The 21,350-nt window shown below is 40.0% G+C and overlaps 1 protein-coding gene across 5 annotated transcripts in view; it reads right to left on the reverse strand.

The window, feature by feature from the left end:
- IFT25 (intraflagellar transport 25) overlaps positions 1-21,350 on the reverse strand; it is a 144,912-nt gene that overhangs the window by 118,044 nt on the left and 5,518 nt on the right. For all 5 annotated transcript variants that reach the window (XM_066376349.1, XM_066376348.1, XM_066376347.1 and 2 more), the window contains exons 2-4: positions 19,332-19,444; positions 2,339-2,445; positions 649-717 (exon numbers count right to left, since the gene is read on the reverse strand). In XM_066376349.1, the coding sequence (XP_066232446.1) occupies positions 649-717; positions 2,339-2,445; positions 19,332-19,429 (274 nt within the window). In that variant the 5' untranslated portion in view covers positions 19,430-19,444. The remainder of the gene's footprint in view (positions 1-648; positions 718-2,338; positions 2,446-19,331; positions 19,445-21,350) is intronic.

A 21,350-nucleotide genomic window follows, 5' to 3' on the forward strand; every position in this document is an offset into this window, starting at 1 on the left:
CAATAACATGGATGGACCTTGATAATATTATACTGAGCGAAATAAGTAAATCAGAAAAAACTAAGAACTATATGATTCCATACATAGGTGGGACATAAAAATGAGACTCAGAGTCATGGACAAGAGGGTGGTGGTTACGGGGGGGGGGGTTGGGGGAGGGAAGGGACACAAAGAAAACCAGTTAGAAGGTGACAGAAGACAATTGGACTTTGGGTGATGGGAATGCAGCATAATCAAATGTCAAAATAACCTGGAGATGTTTTCTCTGAACATATGTACCCTGATTTATCAATGTCACCCCATTAAAATTAATAATAAAAAAATGTAAAAAATAAATAAAATACAATAGTTTGAAAAAAAATAAATAAAGGAAAGTACTTGAAAAAAAATTATAGGTATCATCTCCATTTTACAGATATGGATTCCGAAACTCAGAAAAATTAAGTTAACATGTTAACAATCACATAACCAGTAAGTAAAAAAGCAGTCTTATATTCAAACTTGTGTTTTTCAAGGCTCTAAATATGTCACCAGAATCATTCAGGTCATCATTTTTCACTTAAATGAAGACTGATTGGAAACACAGAGTCAAAGGACAATTCTCTACTCCCTCATGCTCAGAACAATGTCGGTAAAACAAACACATACCTTTTTCAATCCACTGCTCAAAATCAACTGGCTCTTCAGACATGCTCTTTTCAATCCGCAAAGTCCGCACTGACATTGTAAATAAACAAAATAAAGAAAGTATTAATTACCTAACTGATTCTATGTTGTTGTTTTCCTTATATTCCTTTTTTCCTCTGAGACTGTCAAATATTGCTGGAACTGCCCAAAGAACTGGGATCAGGGGCACTATGTTCTGAAAATCACTCATTTACTCTGTTTTTTCTTAAGTCCCTATGGTAAAATGCAGTCTTGTCTCTGTAGTCCAACAAATGTTTGTAAACATACAACACAGAGCTAGCGGACCCTTTCTGAATTTGGTATCAATAAGATTTTTATTGATAGTAATAATAATACTAATAATAGTAATAGTATTAGTGGTTCTGGTCATAAATCTTTACCTTTAAGGAGAACCTACTATGAGTCAGTCATTCTAATTCACTCTTGACTAGTCTTATGAGAAAAGTATTATTAATCTACTTTACTGATGAGAAAATAGGCTTATAGAAATCAGGCAACTTGGAGAAGTCAGGCAAAGTGTTTAATGATAAAGAGTGATTAAGTGCCAGACCTGAAATTCAAACTTTAGGTCTTTGACTCCAGAGCCTCTACAATGAATGACAGAAGAGAGACTCAACAGGAATGAAATCATCTTCCTTCTGCACTGTTTTTCTCCATTACCCCTAATGCAGCTCCGGCTACCCCAGATCCATTCTTCCCCTACTCTGTTCTGACCCCTGTGGTGACGATCCCTGTGCATTGCCATCACCTGGACTTACTTGTGTACTGGCTACTGGTCAGATGTGGCCAATGGGAAGCACTGGGAGAAAAACTGGAGGGCTGTAGGGAAGTGAGATCAGGTTGTTTTCTCTCCATTCCCTTCCTGGTTCAGTGTCATGTCTTTGACAGTGGTGTGTCCCTTCATAATGAAACTTCTGCCAGGCAGGCCCTTAATTACAGGCTCCAGCTTTCATTGAGCTCCCATAACACTACTTCCTTCCCTTGCCAAAGTGGTGGTAATGGCTTCCTGCTGTAGCCAGTTTCTGGTTGTCTCACCATCCTTGGTTTATGCTCTCAAGCCAGAACATAATTTTGTAAGGAGTTCCATCAATAAAGTCTCTTCATTTGAACCATCTGGAATGTATTCTGTTTCCTGCCACGATTCTATCTGATACACTTTATCCTTACATAAACATAAGACAGGATTAGAATGATATTCCAGTGGGAGATTCTCTTCCCAAAGCCCCCAGAAAATGTCATTAATAATAGAAAAATCAAAATTATCCAATGCAAATAATCAGGGTTATCAGATTTTCAGAGAGATTTTGACAGAGAATCCCAAGCCAAATGAATCTGTAATAAATATGTCAAGGAACCTAGCATTCTGGCAGGCTGGCTTCCTATGTTCATAACAGGGTCTTGTGCCAAAGACTTTCACATAGTAAATTGCATGGAAATTATTACGTGCTTTGGAAGTGTTTCAAATTTGCAGTTTCATAGAATTTCACTGTGCTCAGGGCAGTTAACCCATACTCCCCACTCTCCCACCCCAGCAATACAGCTGAATTCCATGCTGCAAAGCAAAAGTAGTGTCTTGTCAAAAGTTTACATATGTGCCTTCTGCCTCTGGAAAAATTAAAAGATGATGAAAATTAAAGTATGATTTGCTTACCAAAATAACTATGGATTATGAGCCTTTCAATTTCTACAGGTCTGTGAAAACAAACAATAAACTCTTGGGGGAACATTCCTGTGGTGGTCCAAAATGTTTCTGGATTCCTATTGTTAATTGTTTTGAAAAAGAGAAAAAATAGGCAAATAAGAATTAAACATTCACAACATTCCAGTGAATAAGTATTTAAAAAAATAAACAACGCCTGGATTCTTGCAATGTCTAACTGTTCATTCTGCCTTGAATCTCTCCCCAGCTTTAATAATTCTTATTATTACCAGATATATTCTTGAAAAACATAGAAACATAGAATTTATGACACTCTAAAGATTTCATTGGCCCCTTATTGTCTATAAATTTAAACACCTTAGTATGGCACTTTACAACTCTGTAAATAATAATCTGGTCCCATCATTAAAATACTGTATCCTCACCCATCATACTATCATCTCCCATTACTGTAGTCACATGGGACCAGTTAAAAGTGTGTATATACGTCATGTAGGTTCATGCTCCCATGCCTTAATGTATATGTAATAAATCCCACAGCACAATGTGTTCTTTTCCCATTAAGTGGTCAGTTGTCTTTCAAAAAAACTTAAAATAAAAAGGTTTTTTATATTATCCAAATATTTACCATTTCCAGTAAATTTAATTTCTTCCTATAGGTTTAAATCTGCATGTTGTATTCTATTATTTCAACCTATAGATTTTCATTTAGCATTTCCTGTGATGCAGGTGTACTTGTGGTGAATAAAACTTTATTCTAGCCCTGGCCAGTTGGCTCAGTGGTAAAGCGTCGGCCTGGCGTGCAGGAGTCCCAGGTTCGATTCCCAGCCAGGGCACACAGGAGAAGCACCCATCTGCTTCTCCACCCCTCCCCCTCTCCTTCCTCTCTGTCTCTCTCTTCCTCACCCGCAGCCAAGGCTCCGTTGGAGCAAAGATGGCCTCGGCACTGAGGATGGCTCTGTAGCCTCTGCCTCAGGCGCTAGAATGGCTCTGGATGCAACAGAGCGACGCCCCAGAGGGGCAGAGCATCGCCCCCTGGTGGGCGTGCCGGGTGGATCCCGGTTGGGCGCATGTGGGAGTCTGTCTGACTGCCTCCCCGTTTCTAGCTTCGGAAAAATGCAAAAACAAACAAACAAAAACTTTATTCTATCCTCATCTTTCGAAGGATATTTTAGCTAGATACAGAATTCTGGATTGACAGGCTTTGGGGGGGGGTTCTCTTTTTTTCAGTATTAAAAAATATTGTTCCACTGTTACCTTTACCTGGATTTCACTGTTTGTCATGCAAAGTCAATTGTCACTGGTACCATTATATTTAATGTATTTTTTTTCTTCCAACTGTTTAAAATCTTTTTCTTTATCTTAATTTTTTAGCTGATTATATGTTTTCTTTTTATTCTGCTTGAGGTTGGCTGTGTTTCCTAGACCTATAAGTTGGCACTTTAAAATAACTGAGAGAAATCTGGCCAAAAAGTAGATACAACCCATATATCCATCAGCTGACAGATGGATAAATAACATGTACTATATATATACAATAAAATTTTAATTGGCAATAAAAAGGAATGAAGCATTGATATGAACTGCAACATGGATAAACCTTGAAAACATAACTGAAAAGAGCCAGTCACGAAAGACCACATATGTATAATTCCATTTATATGAAATGTCTGAATAGGCAAATCTACAGATACAGAAAAAAATTAGTGGGTGCCTAGGGCTGGTGAGAATAGGAGGAATACAGTGTGACTATGATGGGCTACAAAGTTTCTTTTGGAGGCGATAAAATGTTCTAAAATTGACTGTGCAGATGATTGTATAACTCTGTGAATACACTGGAAGCCACTGAATTGTACACTTTACATGGTTGCAAGTGATGTAAACTTCATTAAAGCTGGTATAAAGAAAAAAAGAAGTCAGGTTTCCTTTTTTTTCTACCTTAAGTTGACAAGTCTTAGTATATTAATCATTAAATTAATTTTTTTAATTTTTTATTTTTTTAGTGAGTGAGAGAGAAAGGAACAGATAGGAAGGGAGAGAGATGAGAAGCATCAACTCATAGTTGTGGCACTTTAGTTATTCATTGATTGCTTTCTCATATGTGCCTTGATGAGGGGGTTCCAGTCAAGCCAGTGACCCCTTGCTCAAGCCAGCGACCATGGGGTCATGTCTGTGATCCCACACTTAAGCTGGCAACCCCACATTCAAGTTGGTAAGCCCGCACTCAAGTGGTGACATCAGGGTTTCAAATCTGGGTCCTCAGCATCCCAGGCTGATGCTCTATCTAATGCACCACAGCATGGTCAAACTAAATTAATTTAATTTTAAATTAGACTTATTGGGGTGACATTAGTCAGGTTTCCTAACTCACAATTCTGAGTTTTTAACACTATGCTTACTATTTCACAATTTTTTTAAATTACATTTATATGGTTTTAAATATTAAATGACTTTTAATTGTCCTATGTTTTTTTCTTGGGTGCTTTTAATAAACACAATTGATATAATACATCACACAGTATGTACAGCCATAAATTTTAAAATGACATATAACTGAATCCTCATATTTAATTAACTTATCAGAACAGTTTTTTTTTTAGATAAGGCTTTATAGCTAATGACTGGTATCTATTATCTCACATGATTTTTTTCACAACTCTGAGGTAGTAAGGGACAGTGGTATTATCCTTTAGACCAGGAAACAGAGGCTCAAAAAGTAAAACATATACTCTTAGCCCAAGGTAACACATATAGTTCACTTACTTATGAATTTTAACTAGTATTCTTCTACATTATCCCAAAATAACTAATTTTCTTTCTCTTCTTTTTCTCTTAACTCACTTTCTTTCCTAGTGTAGAAGTTTATTCTTCTTTTTCATTGATATATCAAATGCCAGAGGAAAAAAAAGAGTTAAGGTCAAGTAAAAATATTATCACTTTCTTTAACTCCTATTTCTGAGAAATAGAGAGCTGGGAGCACTGTCCAGTTGGGGCAAATTTATAGCACTGTTTTTTCAAAATAATTCTATGATTACTTCCATTTAGATAAACCAATTTATGAACAGAGAATAATTTTTAATTATATAAAGTCTAATTGTATTTATTGGATATGCATACAGATTAAAAGTCTCTAATGTGCTCTGTTCAGTTACCAGGTCAGTAAATTCTTTCATTCCACTTGGTTTTCTGTTCTAAGGGGTTTGTCTAATCTAAAAAAATATTATATTATGTCCTTAGTCATTCATTTATATGGATTGATATATGGAAAGATCTCTATTTCTGGCAAACAACTTAAGGCAAATCTTTATAGGTCCATGTATTCTCATAGCAGTTCCCACATTAATTTTTTTTGTTTTGTCTAAAACTTACTTAGAGAGAGAGGAAGAGGGGGAGAGAGAGAGAGAGAGCACATCAATTTGTTGTCTGATTTGCATTCATCGGTTGACTCTTGTATGTGCATGGACCCATGGTTGAACCTAAAATCTTGGCCTATGGGGATGACACTGTACCCAAGCTATCTGGCCAGGGCCCGGATATTAATTTCTCTACTTCAAGCATAGTGGGATAAATAACTATTGCCTGAATTTCAGAAAGTAAAAAACTAATAAGTATTAAGAGGCATGGGCAAAAAGCTGATATCAAGTTTTTGATGCAAACCTTAAGTTTGAGTTATAGAGAAGTAGAAAGAATCCCAAATTAGGAGTTAGAAAACATGAGTGTTAATCTTTTTAAAAAAATATTTTATTTATTGATTTTTTTATTTAGGTAGAGGAGAGAGAGAAAGAAAGAGAGAAAGAGAGGCAAGGGAGGAGTGGGAAGCATCAACTTTCCCATATGTGCCCTGACTGGAAAAGCCCAGGTCCCCGAACTGGCCACCTCAGCATTCCAGGTCAATGTTCCATCCACTGCGCAACCACAGGTCAGGTGAGTGTTAATCTTGATTGATTCTGCCACTTGGTTATCTGTGTGATTTTGAGCAAGTCATCCTACCTTTGATCATCCTTTTCCTCATCTTTACAATGTGGTAAAAATACTTTTATTTTTCCTCTTATTCCCTAAGCTTATAGTACATGTCAAACAACATAGCGCCTATGAAACTATAAAGTCTTATGCAAATGTAAAGTAATATATGCACACATATGTATGTATATATGTATGTATGTATATTGATGTGTGTATAAATACTCAGCATCTCTTCGATATTAGTTAGGTTTGACTAATATATATATATATATATATATATATTTTGTATTTTTCTGAAGCTGGAAACGGGGAGAGACAGTCAGATAGACTCCCGCATGTGCCCGACCGGCATCCACCCGGCACGCCCACCAGGGGTGACGCTCTCCCACCAGGGGGCGATGCTCTGACCCTCCCGGGTGTCACTCCGTCACAACCAGAGCCACTCTAGCGCCTGGGGCAGAGGCCGAGGAGCCATCCCCAGCGCCCGGGCCATCTTTGCTCCAATGGAGCCTCAGCTGTGGGAGGGGAAGAGAGAGACAGAGAGGAAGGAGAGGGGGAGGGGTGGAGAAGCAGATGGGTGCTTCTCCTGTGTGCCCTGGCTGGGAATCAAACCCGAGACTTCTGCATGCCAGGCCGACACTCTACCATTGAGCCAACCGGCCAGGGCCAGGTTTGACTAATATTTGATGGTCTAATTCAATAAGCTACTCAACAAATATTTTAAGACTGTAGAGTTAAAGATGAATAAGTCATAGCCTCTGATTTAAAAGAATTCACTTAAGAAACAAACACTTGAAAGAAATAATTATGCAATAAAGAAATAAATAAAGAAATAAAGGTATCTACCAAATTCTACTAGAGTCCAACAAAAGAACTCATCCTACCTGAGGGAAAGGGAGAGATGTCACAGAGAAGATAACAACTAGGTTTAAAGGAAAAATGGTTGAGATGCTCCTATTTTCCAGATACATGAGCTTCACAATAGAATCCAAAGAACCACAAGATCTGTATTACAATTGGCTCTGCCTTCAACAGTTAAAACTAGTACTTGACCTCTTTAGACCTGTCTTACCACTGAAATAAAATATTCAGATAAAATGAACTAATAAGTCCTTCCAGCTCTAAAATCATATAATTCTGTTAGTAAAACTCTAGTTATTGTACAAATACCAAGAAAGAGAATTCAAGAGAGTGATAAAATAGCCAGAATTCCTGGCGTGCGGGAGTCCCGGGTTCCATTCCCGGCCAGGGCACACAGGAGAGACGCCCATCTGCTTCTCCACCCCTCCCCCTCTCCTTCCTCTCTGTCTCTCTCTTCCCCTCCCGCAGCCAAGGCTCCATTGGAGCAAAGTTGGCCTGGGCGTTGAGGATGGCTTCATGGCCTCTGCTTCAGGTGCTAGAATGCCTCTGGTCGCAATAGAGCAATGCCCCAGATGGGCAGAGCATCGCCCCCTGGTGAGTGTGCCCGGTGGATCCCGGTCGGGTGCATGCAGGAGACTGCCTCCCCGTTTCCAACTTCAGAAAAATACAAAAAAAAAAAAAGCTAGAATTCTTCCATTAACTTTTTCATGGAATTTAAAAATCTGAAAACAATATTCATTTCCTCCTAGAATAAGTTCAAGCATGATGAAGAGTAAACACTGGAATAACAGCAAGAGACCAAGAACCAAACAATATTGGCAAGTGGATAACAGATAATAAAGCATTCAGGTAGCAAAGATGTTGCTTAGACTAAAAAGGAAATAAGCAGTGCATTAGAAGTTAAAATTCCTATTTACTAAGAAAAACTTGAAATAAAACCATAACCAGATACTAAAATGTACACTTCTATAAAATGAGGTCATTGTTGTTTGAAGTTTTGCCGTGTTAAACTACTTCTTAAAAACCTGTGTGTAGGAGCTTAACCAGGTGGTAGCGCAGTGGCTAGAGCGTCGGACTGGGATGCAGAGGACCCAGGTTTGAGACCCTGAGGTCACCAGCTTGAGTGCAGGCTCATTTGGTTTGAGCAAAAAAAGCCCATCAGCTTGAACCCAAGGTCTCTGGCTACAGCAAGGGGTTACTCGGTCTGCTGAAGGACGGCGGTCAAGGCACATATGAGAAAGCAATCAATGAACAACTAAGGTGTTGCAACGCACAATGAAAAGCTAATGATTGATGCTTCTCATCTCTCTCCGTTCCTGTCTGTCTGTCCCTGTCTATCCCTCTCTCTGACTCACTCTCTGTCTCTGTAAAAAATAAATAAAGTATATAAGTTCCTTTCTGTAAAAAAAAAAACAAAAAAAATCCTGTGTGTAGGAGAGTCCAGGGAGAGATTCAAGATGGCGACAGAGTAGGTGGACGTTCCAAGTGCTAGCTCCCAGGACCAAATTGGATTACAAGTTAATATAAGAACAATCATTTTTGAAAAACCAACTTTGAAGTAAATAAAGAGGCTATAACCAAGGATCACAGAAGAAGCCACACCCAGACTGGTAGGAGGGGCAAAGACACGGAAAGGGCTGCCCTACTACCAGGAGTGAGTGGGGTGGAGGGTCCGGAGGGACTCTCACTGCAGGGAGTGTCGGTTGACCTGAGAGTGGGTCCTAAGCCCCAGGCCAGGAGCCCCAGCCTGGAATCCCAGAGCCTAGAGGGGGTGCCCACACAACATTTGGCCATGAAAAGAGCTGGGGTTTCTGTGTGCAATAAAGTAATGGAGCTCTCGGAGACACAGGCTCCATCTTAAAGGGCCAGTGCAGAAAATCTTGTTCATAGTCACTTACCCGAGACTCTGGCGGAGGGGGAACTGACTGGACTGGAGTTGCATGAGGAGAATGTAAAGTTGGAGAGACACTGTGGGGGACAGCCACCAGAACCCCTCTGCTAAATCATTCTCCAATACTGCAGTCACCATCTTTCTTGGGTGGAGCAGTTCCCTCTGAGCAGCATCAGCCTGGGGGAAAGCAACTGCTCCGCCCTTGGGAGTCTCTCCTGCCCCATTCACAGAGATTGGATCATTCTGAGAAGCTGGGAAGGGGTGCGTCAGTGACTCAGTTTCTGGAGTTGAGGCTGGAGCTTTCCCCGACACACTCTCGAGTCTATGACTGGTGATTCTGCCTCATGTGAGACTCAGTAGAAACTGTCCAGAGTGCAGACAGACCACAACTCTGGGTCTCAGAGGCCATACCCTACTAAGGTCTGTGATAAAAGTCTGGACAGACTAACACCCGGGGCCAAGGGGACAGAGCCACACCCATCACCCTTCCTAATTGCTGAAGTGCTACAGGCTCTAGACTCTACCAGAGGTTTTTTTCAGTGGCCAAGCCCAACAAGCAGCCAGCAGACAGAGGCTGCAGGAAGTGGGGCTCAGGGAACCTTGGCCTTTTAAGCAGATCTTCTCCCAGGCCCAGTGTGGGTAAAAGCCAGCCTAGGTGTGCAGTTTGGTATTTCCATCAGCACCTATGCCCAGCAGAGGCAGCCACAAACTCTGGATTGCTTACAGCTCCAAGAAAGTTGCTGAGGGCCAGTTATAGGCAGTGTCTCCCACTGGTCTGTGCTGGGTTCCTGCCAGGGAGACCCAGGGCTGGCATCAGTTCAGGACCTAACAACCCTTGCTAGAGTGGTATCCTAAGGAAGGGCTCCTCACTCCTGGCCCAACTGAGGCGAGTTCCACTCTTTGTGATCAGCACCAGCACAGTGGTTCATGTACATTGGATAGGATGGAGCTTCACAGTCAGCAGGCCTGGGTGCTGGATATCCTGCCCTGCTGGGCTAGATTCCACAGAGGGAGGGAGAGAGGCTTGGAGCATGGACATTTAAAGTGTGGGGACCTGTGAGCTTATTGTTGGATCTGGTCGAGAGGCTGAGACACTTTCTGGGGGGGGGCAGAGTCAGCCCCAGGAAGGACTCTCTCAGTATTCCTCCCAGAGACCAGGGTCTCACCAGCTATAAGAACTTCTGCAGAGGGGACTATCAGCTCCACTTGATCTGAACCTGCTGCTCACCTTGTTGGGGAGAAATAAAATTTGAGTATCTAGCAGTGGCTGAGGGATTAGGCTCTGGAGTAGGGGCTACAATCCCCATACTGAGCTACTGACCAAGAGACCTCTGAAGTAGGGGGTCCAATTGATGTTGTATTCCCAACCTCAGCTACCCTAAACCACCAAGCTTGCAACCTATAGAAGAGTTGGTTGGGTGAGGCCAGTCTGAGCCTACACTACAGTCTTTCTACAGAAGACTCTGTGGGAAGATCAGGTAGCTGCAAGAAGAGGTGGAGCAGTGAAAAGTGGAGGCAAATCTTACCAAGCTTAGGGCTTTTATGGAGCTGCTGTCATCTCTAAGCAGGAGGAAGCTGATCCTTATATATAGGTTGGCCCCTCCCACACTACCCAGGCACAGAAAAGGCAGACACAAACAGTGAAAACAGCAGTAGTTGCAGACAGGTAGCCCTCAGCAGGTTACAAACAACAGTGGATACCAACCCAAAAAGATCTAGAACCCACACAACTGGTAGTGAGTGGCAGACAGCACCAACCCTAGACTCAGCTAGCTACACAAGCAGCATGTCCAAAGGAGGAGCCCAGCAGGCACCAGATACTGTGGAGAATAAGTATGCTAAACAGGACAGACATTGCACAGGGTTTAATATACATGATCAAGGTGGACCCCTAGAGCCAGGCAGCCTGAAGGAATAACCATACCCACAAAATTACCAACTGCATTCAATACATACAACAGGAGGGAAAATAGTACCCTCAAGAAGTATTCCAAGAACAAGGAAAACAGGTGGCCTGGAGGTCAATATCACCAAGCCCATCTTCCTCATAAAGACACCATAAAAATTTCAAAGTCAGACAGCACTACCTAATACACAGACAAAATGGGCAAAGAAATGCAACCCAAATGAATCAACAAGAGAAATCCTCAGAAAAAGAACTAAATGAAATGGAAGTAACCAAACAACCAGATGCAGTTTAAAATAATGATTTTTAGGATGCTCAAGGATCTTCAAGCAACAATGGATGGCCATAATGAGTACCTAAATAAAGAGAAAGCAAGCATCAAAAAGAACACTAAAATCATAGAAAGGAACCAGTCAGAAATGACAAATACAGTATCAGAAATGAAGATTGCACTAGAAGGAATCAACAGCAGGCTGGATGAAACAAAGGATCGAATCAGTGATTCAGAAAACAAGATAAACAAGCATAGAAGCAGAGCAGCAAAACGAAAAAAGATGTAAAAATGCTGAGGAGAAAGGAGAGCAGAGAAAGGCCACGTGGTGGAGAGGAGAAGCAGCCAAGATGGCAGAGTGCTGAAGGAGAAGCCAGTTTGTGCAGAGAGAAGGAGATGGGGAACAGAGGTGAATAAGGCTGGTGAGGTACAAATGTTTGATTCTAGGAAACTCGGATAAGTCAGTGGCTTTGGGAGCCCTGAATGGAAAGGGAAGTGTTCTCCCACTGTGTGTATTTCTTGCCCACTGGGTGCAAGCTAAGATTAAAACTAATGGCCCACCAAAAAAAAAAAAAAAAAAAAAAATACTGAGGAAACTCTAAGAGACCTCTGTGATGACATGAAGAAAAACAACATCCGCATCATAGGATTTCCTGAAGAAGAGAATGAACAAGGGATAGAGAACCTGTTTGAATAAATCATAGCTGAAAATCTCCCTAAACCAATGAAGGAAAAAGTCACACAAGTTCAAGAAGCACAGAGAGTCCCATTAAAGAGGAACCCAAGGAGGCCTACACCAAGACACATCATAATTATGAAAAAGTTAAGAGACAAAGAACACTAAAAGCTGCAAGAGAAAAGCAGTTAATTATCTATAGAGGAGCCCCCATAAGGATAACATCCAACTTCTCAACCCAAACACTTGAGGCCAGAAGAGACTGGCAAGAAATATTCAAAGTGATGCAAAACAAGAACCTACAACCAAAACTACTTTATCTAGCAAGGCTATTGTTTAAAATTGAAGAAGAAGGAGCTTGGGCACGCAGTCCTGCCTGGCGGTAGAGCCAAGGCTAGCAGCCGATCCTTGAGCGGGGCTCCTCCTGCAAGGGCAGGGCGAAAGCCCGGAAACAGGCGGAGACCCACAGCTGAGCAAAGGTGCTCGCCAGTGCCCTCAGGACCAAGCATAACGTCACACATGGGGGCGGGGCAAAGGCCAAGGCCACCAACGCTTGTGCACCCGAGCGCGTGATCACAGCCACTCCCATGAAGAGAAAATGTGGAGGCAGAAAAATACAACACAAATAAACCAAGAGAAATCCCCAGAAAAGGACCTAAGTGAATCAGATATAACCAAATTACCAGATGCAGAGTTTAAAATAACGATTGTTAGGATGCTCAAAGATATTAGAACAACCATAGATGACCATTACGAAAACCTAAATAAAGAGATAACAAATATAAAAAAGGACATTGAAACAATAAAAAAGAATCAGTCAGAAATGACAAATACAATATCTGAAATAAAGAATACAATGGAAGGAATTAAAAGCAGGATGGATGAAGCAGAGAATAGAATCAGCGAGCTAGAGGACACGATAAATAAAGGCATGGAAGCAGAGCAGAAAAAATTAAAGAGACTCAAAAAGTCTGAGGAAACTCTAAGAGAGCTCTGTGACAACATGAAGAGAAATAACATCTGCATCATAGGGGTTCCTGAAGAAGAAGAGAAAGAACAAGGGATAGAGACTTTGTTCAAACATATCATAGCGGAAAACTTCCCCCAATTAAGGCAAGAAAACATTTCACATGTTCAGGAAGCACAGAGAACTCCATTAAGGAGAAACCCAAAGAAACCAACACCAAGACACATCCTAATTAAAATACCAAAGCTAAGTGATAAAGAGAAAATATTAAAAGCTGCTAGAGAAAAAAAGACTATCACCTACAAAGGAGCCCCCATAAGGATGACTTCTGACTTCTTAACAGAAACACTTGAGGCCAGAAGGGAATGGCAAGAAATATTCAAAGTAATGTAGAACAGGAGCCTACAACCAAGACTACTTTATCCAGCAAGGCTATCATTTAAAATTGAAGGAGAAATAAAAAGCTTTACAGACAAAAAAAAACAAAAAAAAAACAACAACAAAAAAAACTCAAGGAATTCACTGCAACCAAACCAAGGCTGCAAGAAATGCTAAGGGACCTGTTGTAAACAGATCAAAGGAAAAAAAGAATATAGCAAAAGAGGAATACAGTTTTAAAGAAAAAAATGGCAATAAACAATTACATATCAGTAATAACCTTAAATGTTAATGGGTTAAATGATCTGATCAAGAGACATAGGGTAGCTGTGTGGATAAGAAAACAGGACCCATACATATGCTGTCTACAAGAGACACATCTTAAATTAAAAGATGCACACAGACCGAAGATAAAAGGATGGAAAAAAATATTTCATGCAAATGGAAATGAAAAAAAAGCTGGGGTAAAATACTTATATCAGACAAAATGGACTTTAAAACAAAGACCATAGTTAGAGATAAAGAAGGTCATTACATAATGATAAAGGGAGCAATCCAAAAGGAAGATATAACCATTATAAATATCTACGCATCTAATATAGGAGCACCTAAATATATAAAGCAGACTTTGATGGACTTAAAGGGCGAGATCAACAGCAATACTATAATAGTAGGGGATTTCAATACTCCATTAACATCATTAGATAGATCCTCAAGAAAGAAAATTAACAAAGAAACAGCAGACTTAAAGGACATATTAGATCAACTCGATTTAATAGATATCTTCAGAACATTTCACCCTAAACAGCAGAATATACATTCTTTTCAAGTGCTCATGGTACATTCTCTAGGACAGACCACATGTTAGGACACAAAACAAGTCTCGATAAATTTAAGAAGAAATAAATTTAAGAGATAATTTCAAGCATCTTCTCTGATCACAACTGCATGAAACTAGAAATCAACTAGACTAGAAAACCTGAAAAATATTCAAACACTTGGAGGCTAAATAGCATGTTATTGAGCCCTGGCCGGTTGGCTCAGCGGTAGAGCGTCGGCCTAGCGTGCGGAGGACCCGGGTTCGATTCCCGGCCAGGGCACACAGGAGAAGCGCCCATTTGCTTCTCCACCCCTCCGCCGCGCCCTCCTCTCTGTCTCTCTCTTCCCCTCCCGCAGCCAAGGCTCCATTGGAGCAAAGATGGCCCGGGCGCTGGGGATGGCTCTGTGGCCTCTGCCTCAGGCGCTAGAGTGACTCTGGTCGCAATATGGCGACGCCCAGGATGGGCAGAGCATCGCCCCCTGGTGGGCAGAGCGTCGCCCCTGGTGGGCGTGCCGGGTGGATCCCGGTCGGGCGCATGCGGGAGTCTGTCTGACTGTCTCTCCGTTTCCAGCTTCAGAAAAATGAAAAAAAAAAAAAATAGCATGTTATTGAATAACAAGTGGGTTAACAATGAGATCAAGGAAGAAATAAAAAATTTCCTTGAAAGAAATGAAAATGAACATACAACAACTCAAAATTTATGGGACACAGCAGTCTGACCTGTGGTGGAGCAGCAAATAAATCGTGGACCTGGAATGCTGAGGTTGCCGGTTTGAAACCCCAGGCTTGCCTGATCAAGGCATATATGAGAGTTGATGCTTCCTGTTCCTCCCCCTGTTCTCTCTCTCTTTCCTCTCTCGCTCTCTCTCTCTCTCATCTCTAATAAAAATGAATAAAAATAACAAAACAAAAATTTATGGGACACAGCAAAAGCAGTCCTGAGAGAGAAGTTCATAGCATTATAGGCATACTTTAAGTAGCAAGAAAAAGCTCAAATAAACAACTTAACCCTGCATCTAAAAGAACCAGAAAAAGAACAACAAATAAAGCCCAGAGGAAGTAGAAGGAAGGAAATAATAAAGATCAGAGCAGAAATAAATGACACAGAGGCTAAAAAACAATACAAAAGATCAATGAAACCAAGAGCTGGTTCTTTGAAAAGGTAAACAAGACTGATGAACCTTTAACCAGACTCGTCAAGAAAAAAAAAGAGAGGACTCAAATAAAAAAATTAGAAATGAGAGTGGAGAAGTAACAACTGACACCACAGAAATAGAAAGGATTTTAAGAAAAATACTGTGAAGATCTATATGTCAAAAAATTAGACAATCTAGGTGAAATGGATAAATTCCTAGAAATATACAATCTTCCAAAACTTAATCTGGAAGAATCAGAAAACCTAAACAGACTGTTTACAACAAATGAAATTGACAGTTATAAAAAAACTCCCAGGAAATAAAAGTCCTAGACTGGATGGCTTCACAGGCAAATTTTACCAAACATTCAAAGAAGAACTAACACCTATCCTTCTCAAGCTATTTCAAAATATTCAAGAGGAGGGAAGACTTCCAAGCTCCTTTAATGAGGCAAGCATTATACTCATTCCAAAACCAGGTAAAGACACTACAAAGAAACCTGTAGGCCAATATCCCTGATGAACAAAGATGTTAAAGTTCTCAACAAAATATTAGCAATCCAGATCCAGCAATACATCAAAAAGATCATACATCATGATCAAGTAGGATTTATTCTGGGGAGGCAAGGCTGGTACAATATTCGCAAACCAATCAATGTGATTCATCACATAAACAAAAGGAAGGATAAAAATCACATGATCATATCAATAGATGCAGGAAAAGCATTTGATAAAATCCAGCACCCACTTATGATCAAAACTCTCAGCAAAGTGGGAATACAGGAAACATACCTCAACATAATAAAGGCCATTTATGACAAACTCACAGCCAATATTATACTCAATGGGCAAAAATTAAAAGCAATCCCCTTAAGATTAGGAATAAGGCAAGGGTGTCCCCTTTCACTACTATTATTCAACATAGTTCTGGAAGTCCTAGCCACAGCAATCAGACAAGAAGAAGAAATAAAAGGCATCCAAATTGGGAAAGAAGAAGTAAAACTATCATTATTTGCTGATGACATGATAATGTACATAGAAAACTCTAAAGTCTCAGTCAAAAAACTACTGGACCTGATAAATGAATTCAGCAAGGTGGCAGGATATAAAATTAATATTCAGAAATCAGTGGCATTTTATACACTAACAATAAACTGTTTGAAAGAGAAATTAAGGAAACAATCCCCTTCACTAGTGCAACAAAACAAAATAAAGTACCTAGGAGTAAATTTAACCAAGGAGGTAAAAGATTTGTACTCGGAAAATTATAAGACATTGAAAAAAAATCAAGGAAGATACAAACAAGTGGAAGCGTATGCCTTGTTCATGGATAGGAAGAATAAACATCATTAAAATGTCTATAGTACCCACAGCAATCTATAACTTCTATGCAATTCCTATTAAAATACCAATGGCATACTTCAAAGATATAGAAAAAATATTCCAAAAATTTATATGGAACCAAAAAAGAACACGAATAGCCTCAGCAATCTTGAAAATGAAGAATATAGTGGGAGGTATCAAGTTATACTACAAGGCCATTGTAATCAAAACAGCTTGGTACTGAAATAAGAACAGGCATATAGATCAATGGAACAGAACAGAGAACACAGAAATAAACTCATGCCTTTATGGTCAACTGATATATGACAAAGAAGGTAAGAGCATACAATGGAGTAAAGACAGTCTCTTTAATAAATGTTGTTGGGAAAACTGGACAGGTACATAAAAAAGTTTAACTAGACCACCAACTTACACCATTCACAAAAATAAACTCAAAATGGATAAAAAACTTAAATGTAAGTTGTGAAACCATTCTGGAAGAAAACATAGGCAGTAACCTCTCTGATATCTCTCATATCAATATTTTTGCCACTATCTCTCCGCAGGCAAATGAAATAAAGGACAAAATAAACAAATGGAACTATATCAAACTAAAATATTTTTGCACAGCAAAAGACATCATTAACAAAATAAAAAGCCACCTGACCAGGCGGTGGCGCAGTGGATAGAGCATCGGACTGGGACATGGAAGACCCAGGTTCAAGACCTCGAGGTCGCCAGTTTGAGCATGAGCTCATCTGGTTTGAAAAAAGCTCACCAGCTTGGACTCAAGATCGCTGGCTTGAGCAAGGGGTCACTGGCTTGGCTGTAGCCCCCTGGTCAAGGCACATATGAGAAAACAATCAATGAACAACTAAGGTGCCGCAATGAAAAATTGATGCTTCTCATCTCTCTCCCTTCCTGTCTGTCTGTCCCTCTCTCTGAAAAAGAAAAAGAAAAAACGTCGAAAAAGCCAACCCACACAATGGGAGAACATATTCGCCAATATGTCTGATAAGAAGTTAATAATCTGGCCCTGGCCGGTTGGCTCAGTGGTAGAGCGTCGGCCTGGCGTGCAGGAGTCCCAGGTTCGATTCCCGGCCAGGGCACACAGGAGAAGCGCCCATCTGCTTCTCCACCCCTCCCCCTCTCCTTCCTCTCTGTCTCTCTCTTCCCCTCCTGCAGCCAAGGCTCCATTGGAGCAAAGTTGGCCCAGGTGCTGAGGATGGCTCCATGGCCTTTGCCTCAGGCGCTAGAATGGCTCTGGTCACAACAGAGCATCGCCCCCTGGTGGGCACGCTGGGTGGATCCTGGTTGGGTGCATGTGGAAGTCTGTCTGACTGCTTCTCCATTTTCAACTTAAAAAAAAAAAGTTAATAATAAAAATTTATAAAGAACTTCTAAAACAACACCAGAAGATAAACAATCCAATTAAAAAATGGCCAGAGGAACTGAAAAGACACTTCTCCAAAGAGGTCATACAGATGGCTAACAGATATATGAAAAAATGTTCCACGTCACTAATAATCAGAGAAATGCAAATTAAAATCACAATGAGATACCACCTCACCTGTCAGAATGGTGCTAGTTATCAAATCAACACATAATAAGTACTGGCAAGGGTGTGGAGAAAAGAGAAGCATTCTGCACTGTTGGTGGGAATGCAGACTAGTGCAGCCACTGTGGAAAACAGTATGGGGTTTCCTCAAAAAATTAAAAACGAAACTGCCTTTTGACCCAGCTATCCCACTTTTAGGAATATATCCTAAGAAAACCAAATCACTGATTCAAAAGCAAACATGCACCCCATGTTTGTTGCAGCATTGTTTACAATAGCCAAGATCTGGAAACAGCCCAAATGTCTATCAGTGGACGAGTGGATTAAAAAGCTGTGGTACATACACACAATGGAATGCTACACAGCCATGAAAAAGAAGAAAATCTTACCTTTTTTAATGGCATGGATGGACCTGGAGAATATTATGCTAAGTGAAATAAGCCAGGCAGAGAAAGACAAATATATGATCTCATTTATATGTGGACTATAATGAACAAAGTGAACTGAGGAACGGAATGGAGGCAGAGGCGGGGTCACAGGGAGCAGAGGGACAGCAGTCAGAGGGAAGGGGGATGAGCGGATGGAATCAGAGAAGATGAAGGGATTAGTGAAATTATATATACATAACACATGGATACAGAAAACAAGACAGCAAATCCCAGAGGGAAGAGGGGAGAGAGTTAAGGAGAGTGGGGGTAATGGAGGACACGGGGGTGGGGGGTGAGAGTGTTATATTGAGTAGGACACTTGAATCTATGTTAACACAGTAAATTTAAAAAAAAAGAAAAAACTGTATGTAAAGGTTAGTCTAGGAATTATCAAGAAAATGATCAAAACCTAATTATATATACATCTAAATTAGTTTCAGAAATGGGACCAAAGGTGAATATTGTCAGGTAATCTAGTTCACCAAACGTTTATTAAACTATGTTTAACAGTATTAGTGTTGTAAAACATATAGTCCCAGTACTCAGAGAGTTCACTGACCTATCAAGACTTTATTTATTTTTTATTTATTTATTTATTTATTTCTATTCATTTTAGAGAGGAGAGGAAGAGACAGAGAGAGAGAAGGGGGGTTGGAGCTGGAAGCATCAACTCCCATATGTGCCTTGACCAGGCAAGCCCAGGGTTTCGAACCAGCAACCTCAGCATTTCCAGGTCGATGCTTTATCCACTGCGCCACCACAGGTCAGGCCTATCAAGACTTTATTAAAGAGAATAGTAATTCTTACCCATCAATCATATTTTCAGGTGGGTGTTTTTCATCACTTGATGTAGCTAAAATCACTTCAGCCCCTTCAGAGCTCAAGCAGAGATCAACTTTTCTCATCTTAAAATGTTCAACCTGCAAATAAAACAATAACAAAACAGTCACAACAAAAGCCACTTCTTGATTCTCGGCCCTTTACCTGAGAAAAGGAAGAGAGAGAAAGCCTGTTGCTTAGCACACAGCTTAACAACCAAGCTATTCAACAAGTGGAAGGAACTCTAACATGTTTATTTACATAAGTAAACTCCCAGGAATAATTGGTAAGATATGAATATTTTCTACACTACTTCACAAAACAAGTCCCTGACTGCTCTGACATAGTATTTCTGCTTCTAAAATTAAAAAAACCCTCAATAATATTATAGGAATAGTTAACAAGCTAAGGCAACATAATGAGTGGGTTAATTTTTAAGAATTACTTAAATTGTATTTCTGAAATTATTTTTAAAAACCTGGAGCAAAGAAATATATTCTTTGTGACTGCTGATTCTTAAAAGACATCATCATTATTTTATTTAGCAGAAATGTGAGAAAGAAGACATCCTTTTATTTATTTTCAAATTCTTAATCTCTCCCTTGAGTCATGGTCAAAGACATTTACACTGCATTATAATATTTTAAGTTTAATAGAAATATCCTGAGCCTGACCTGTGGTGGTGCAGTGGATAATGCATCGACCTGGAAATGCTGAGGTCGCCGGTTTGAAACCCTGGGCTTGCCTGGTCAAGGCACATATGGGAGTTTATGCTTCCAGCTCCTCCCCCCTTCTCTCTCTCTCTCCTCTCTAAAAATGAATAAAGAAAAAAAGAAAAAAAAAAAAAAGAAATATCCTGAAAAGATACTACTGAGCTCTACTATGAACCTGGTGGGTAAGACAGAAGGAAGACAGAAGGTTCCGTCAGCTCTTACTCACCTTCATCCTTGCTCTGGTGGTAATGGGGCAAAAACTAATATATAGATGCAAAGTGACTAGAAAAGTTGTATCTACAAAGAGTTAAAAGAGTGTTTAGAAAGGTGAGGAAGGCTTCAAATACCCTTTACACCCTGATCCCAATCTAAATTTTTTTTAAAAAAATGAAACTATTTCAAATAAACAAATGACAAAGTACAGAGAACAATACATATATTAAACAACTATGTACCACTGCCCTGATTTAATAAATGTTAATATTTTTGTCATATCTACTTAAAATATATATTTTTTAAAATGTAGGCCCTGACTGGCCCCATTCTCTTCCTTGCCCAGTAGTAAAAACTATTCTGAAGTTAATAGATATCCCTCCTAACTATATTTTACACTATTGTCATATACTTTAATAAAGTTTTGTACACTGAACATTAAGTGATATATTCATTCAAAGTAGACTAGAATGTTAAGGATGTATGTTATAATTCTAGGATCAGAATGAAGTCACCACTAAAAACCATAAAACAAAGTTATAGAAAGAAGGTCAACAGAGAAGGAAAAATGGAATAGCATAAAAATACTTTATTACTCTGAAAGAAGACCAAAAAGAAGACACAAAATAAAGACAAATAGAAAATAAATGGCAAGAAGATAGCTTTCAATTATTCCATTAAATGTTTACAAACTAAACACTACATTACCAAACTGAATAAAAAAACAACCAACTAGATACTTTTATTTTATTTTATTTATTTTATTTATTTATTCATTTTAGAGAGGAGAGAGAGGGGGAGAGAGAAAGAGAGAGAGACAGGGGGGAGGAGCTGGAAGCATCAACTCCCATATGTGCCTTGACCAGGCAAGCCCAGGGTTTTGAACCGGCAACCTCAGTATTTCCAGGTCGACGCTTTATCCACTGTGCCACCACAGGTCAGGCCAACTAGATACTCTTTTAAAGAGATATTCTTTGCCCTGGCCAGATAGCTCAGTTGGCTAGAGCACCATCCCATAGCCCAGAGGTTGCCAGTTCAACCTCTGGTCAGGAGCTGTTCTTGTCTCTCTCTCTCCTGTCCT

The sequence above is a fragment of the Saccopteryx leptura genome, chromosome 3, assembly GCF_036850995.1.
Source record: "Saccopteryx leptura isolate mSacLep1 chromosome 3, mSacLep1_pri_phased_curated, whole genome shotgun sequence".
Taxonomy (NCBI): Eukaryota; Metazoa; Chordata; class Mammalia; order Chiroptera; family Emballonuridae; genus Saccopteryx; species Saccopteryx leptura.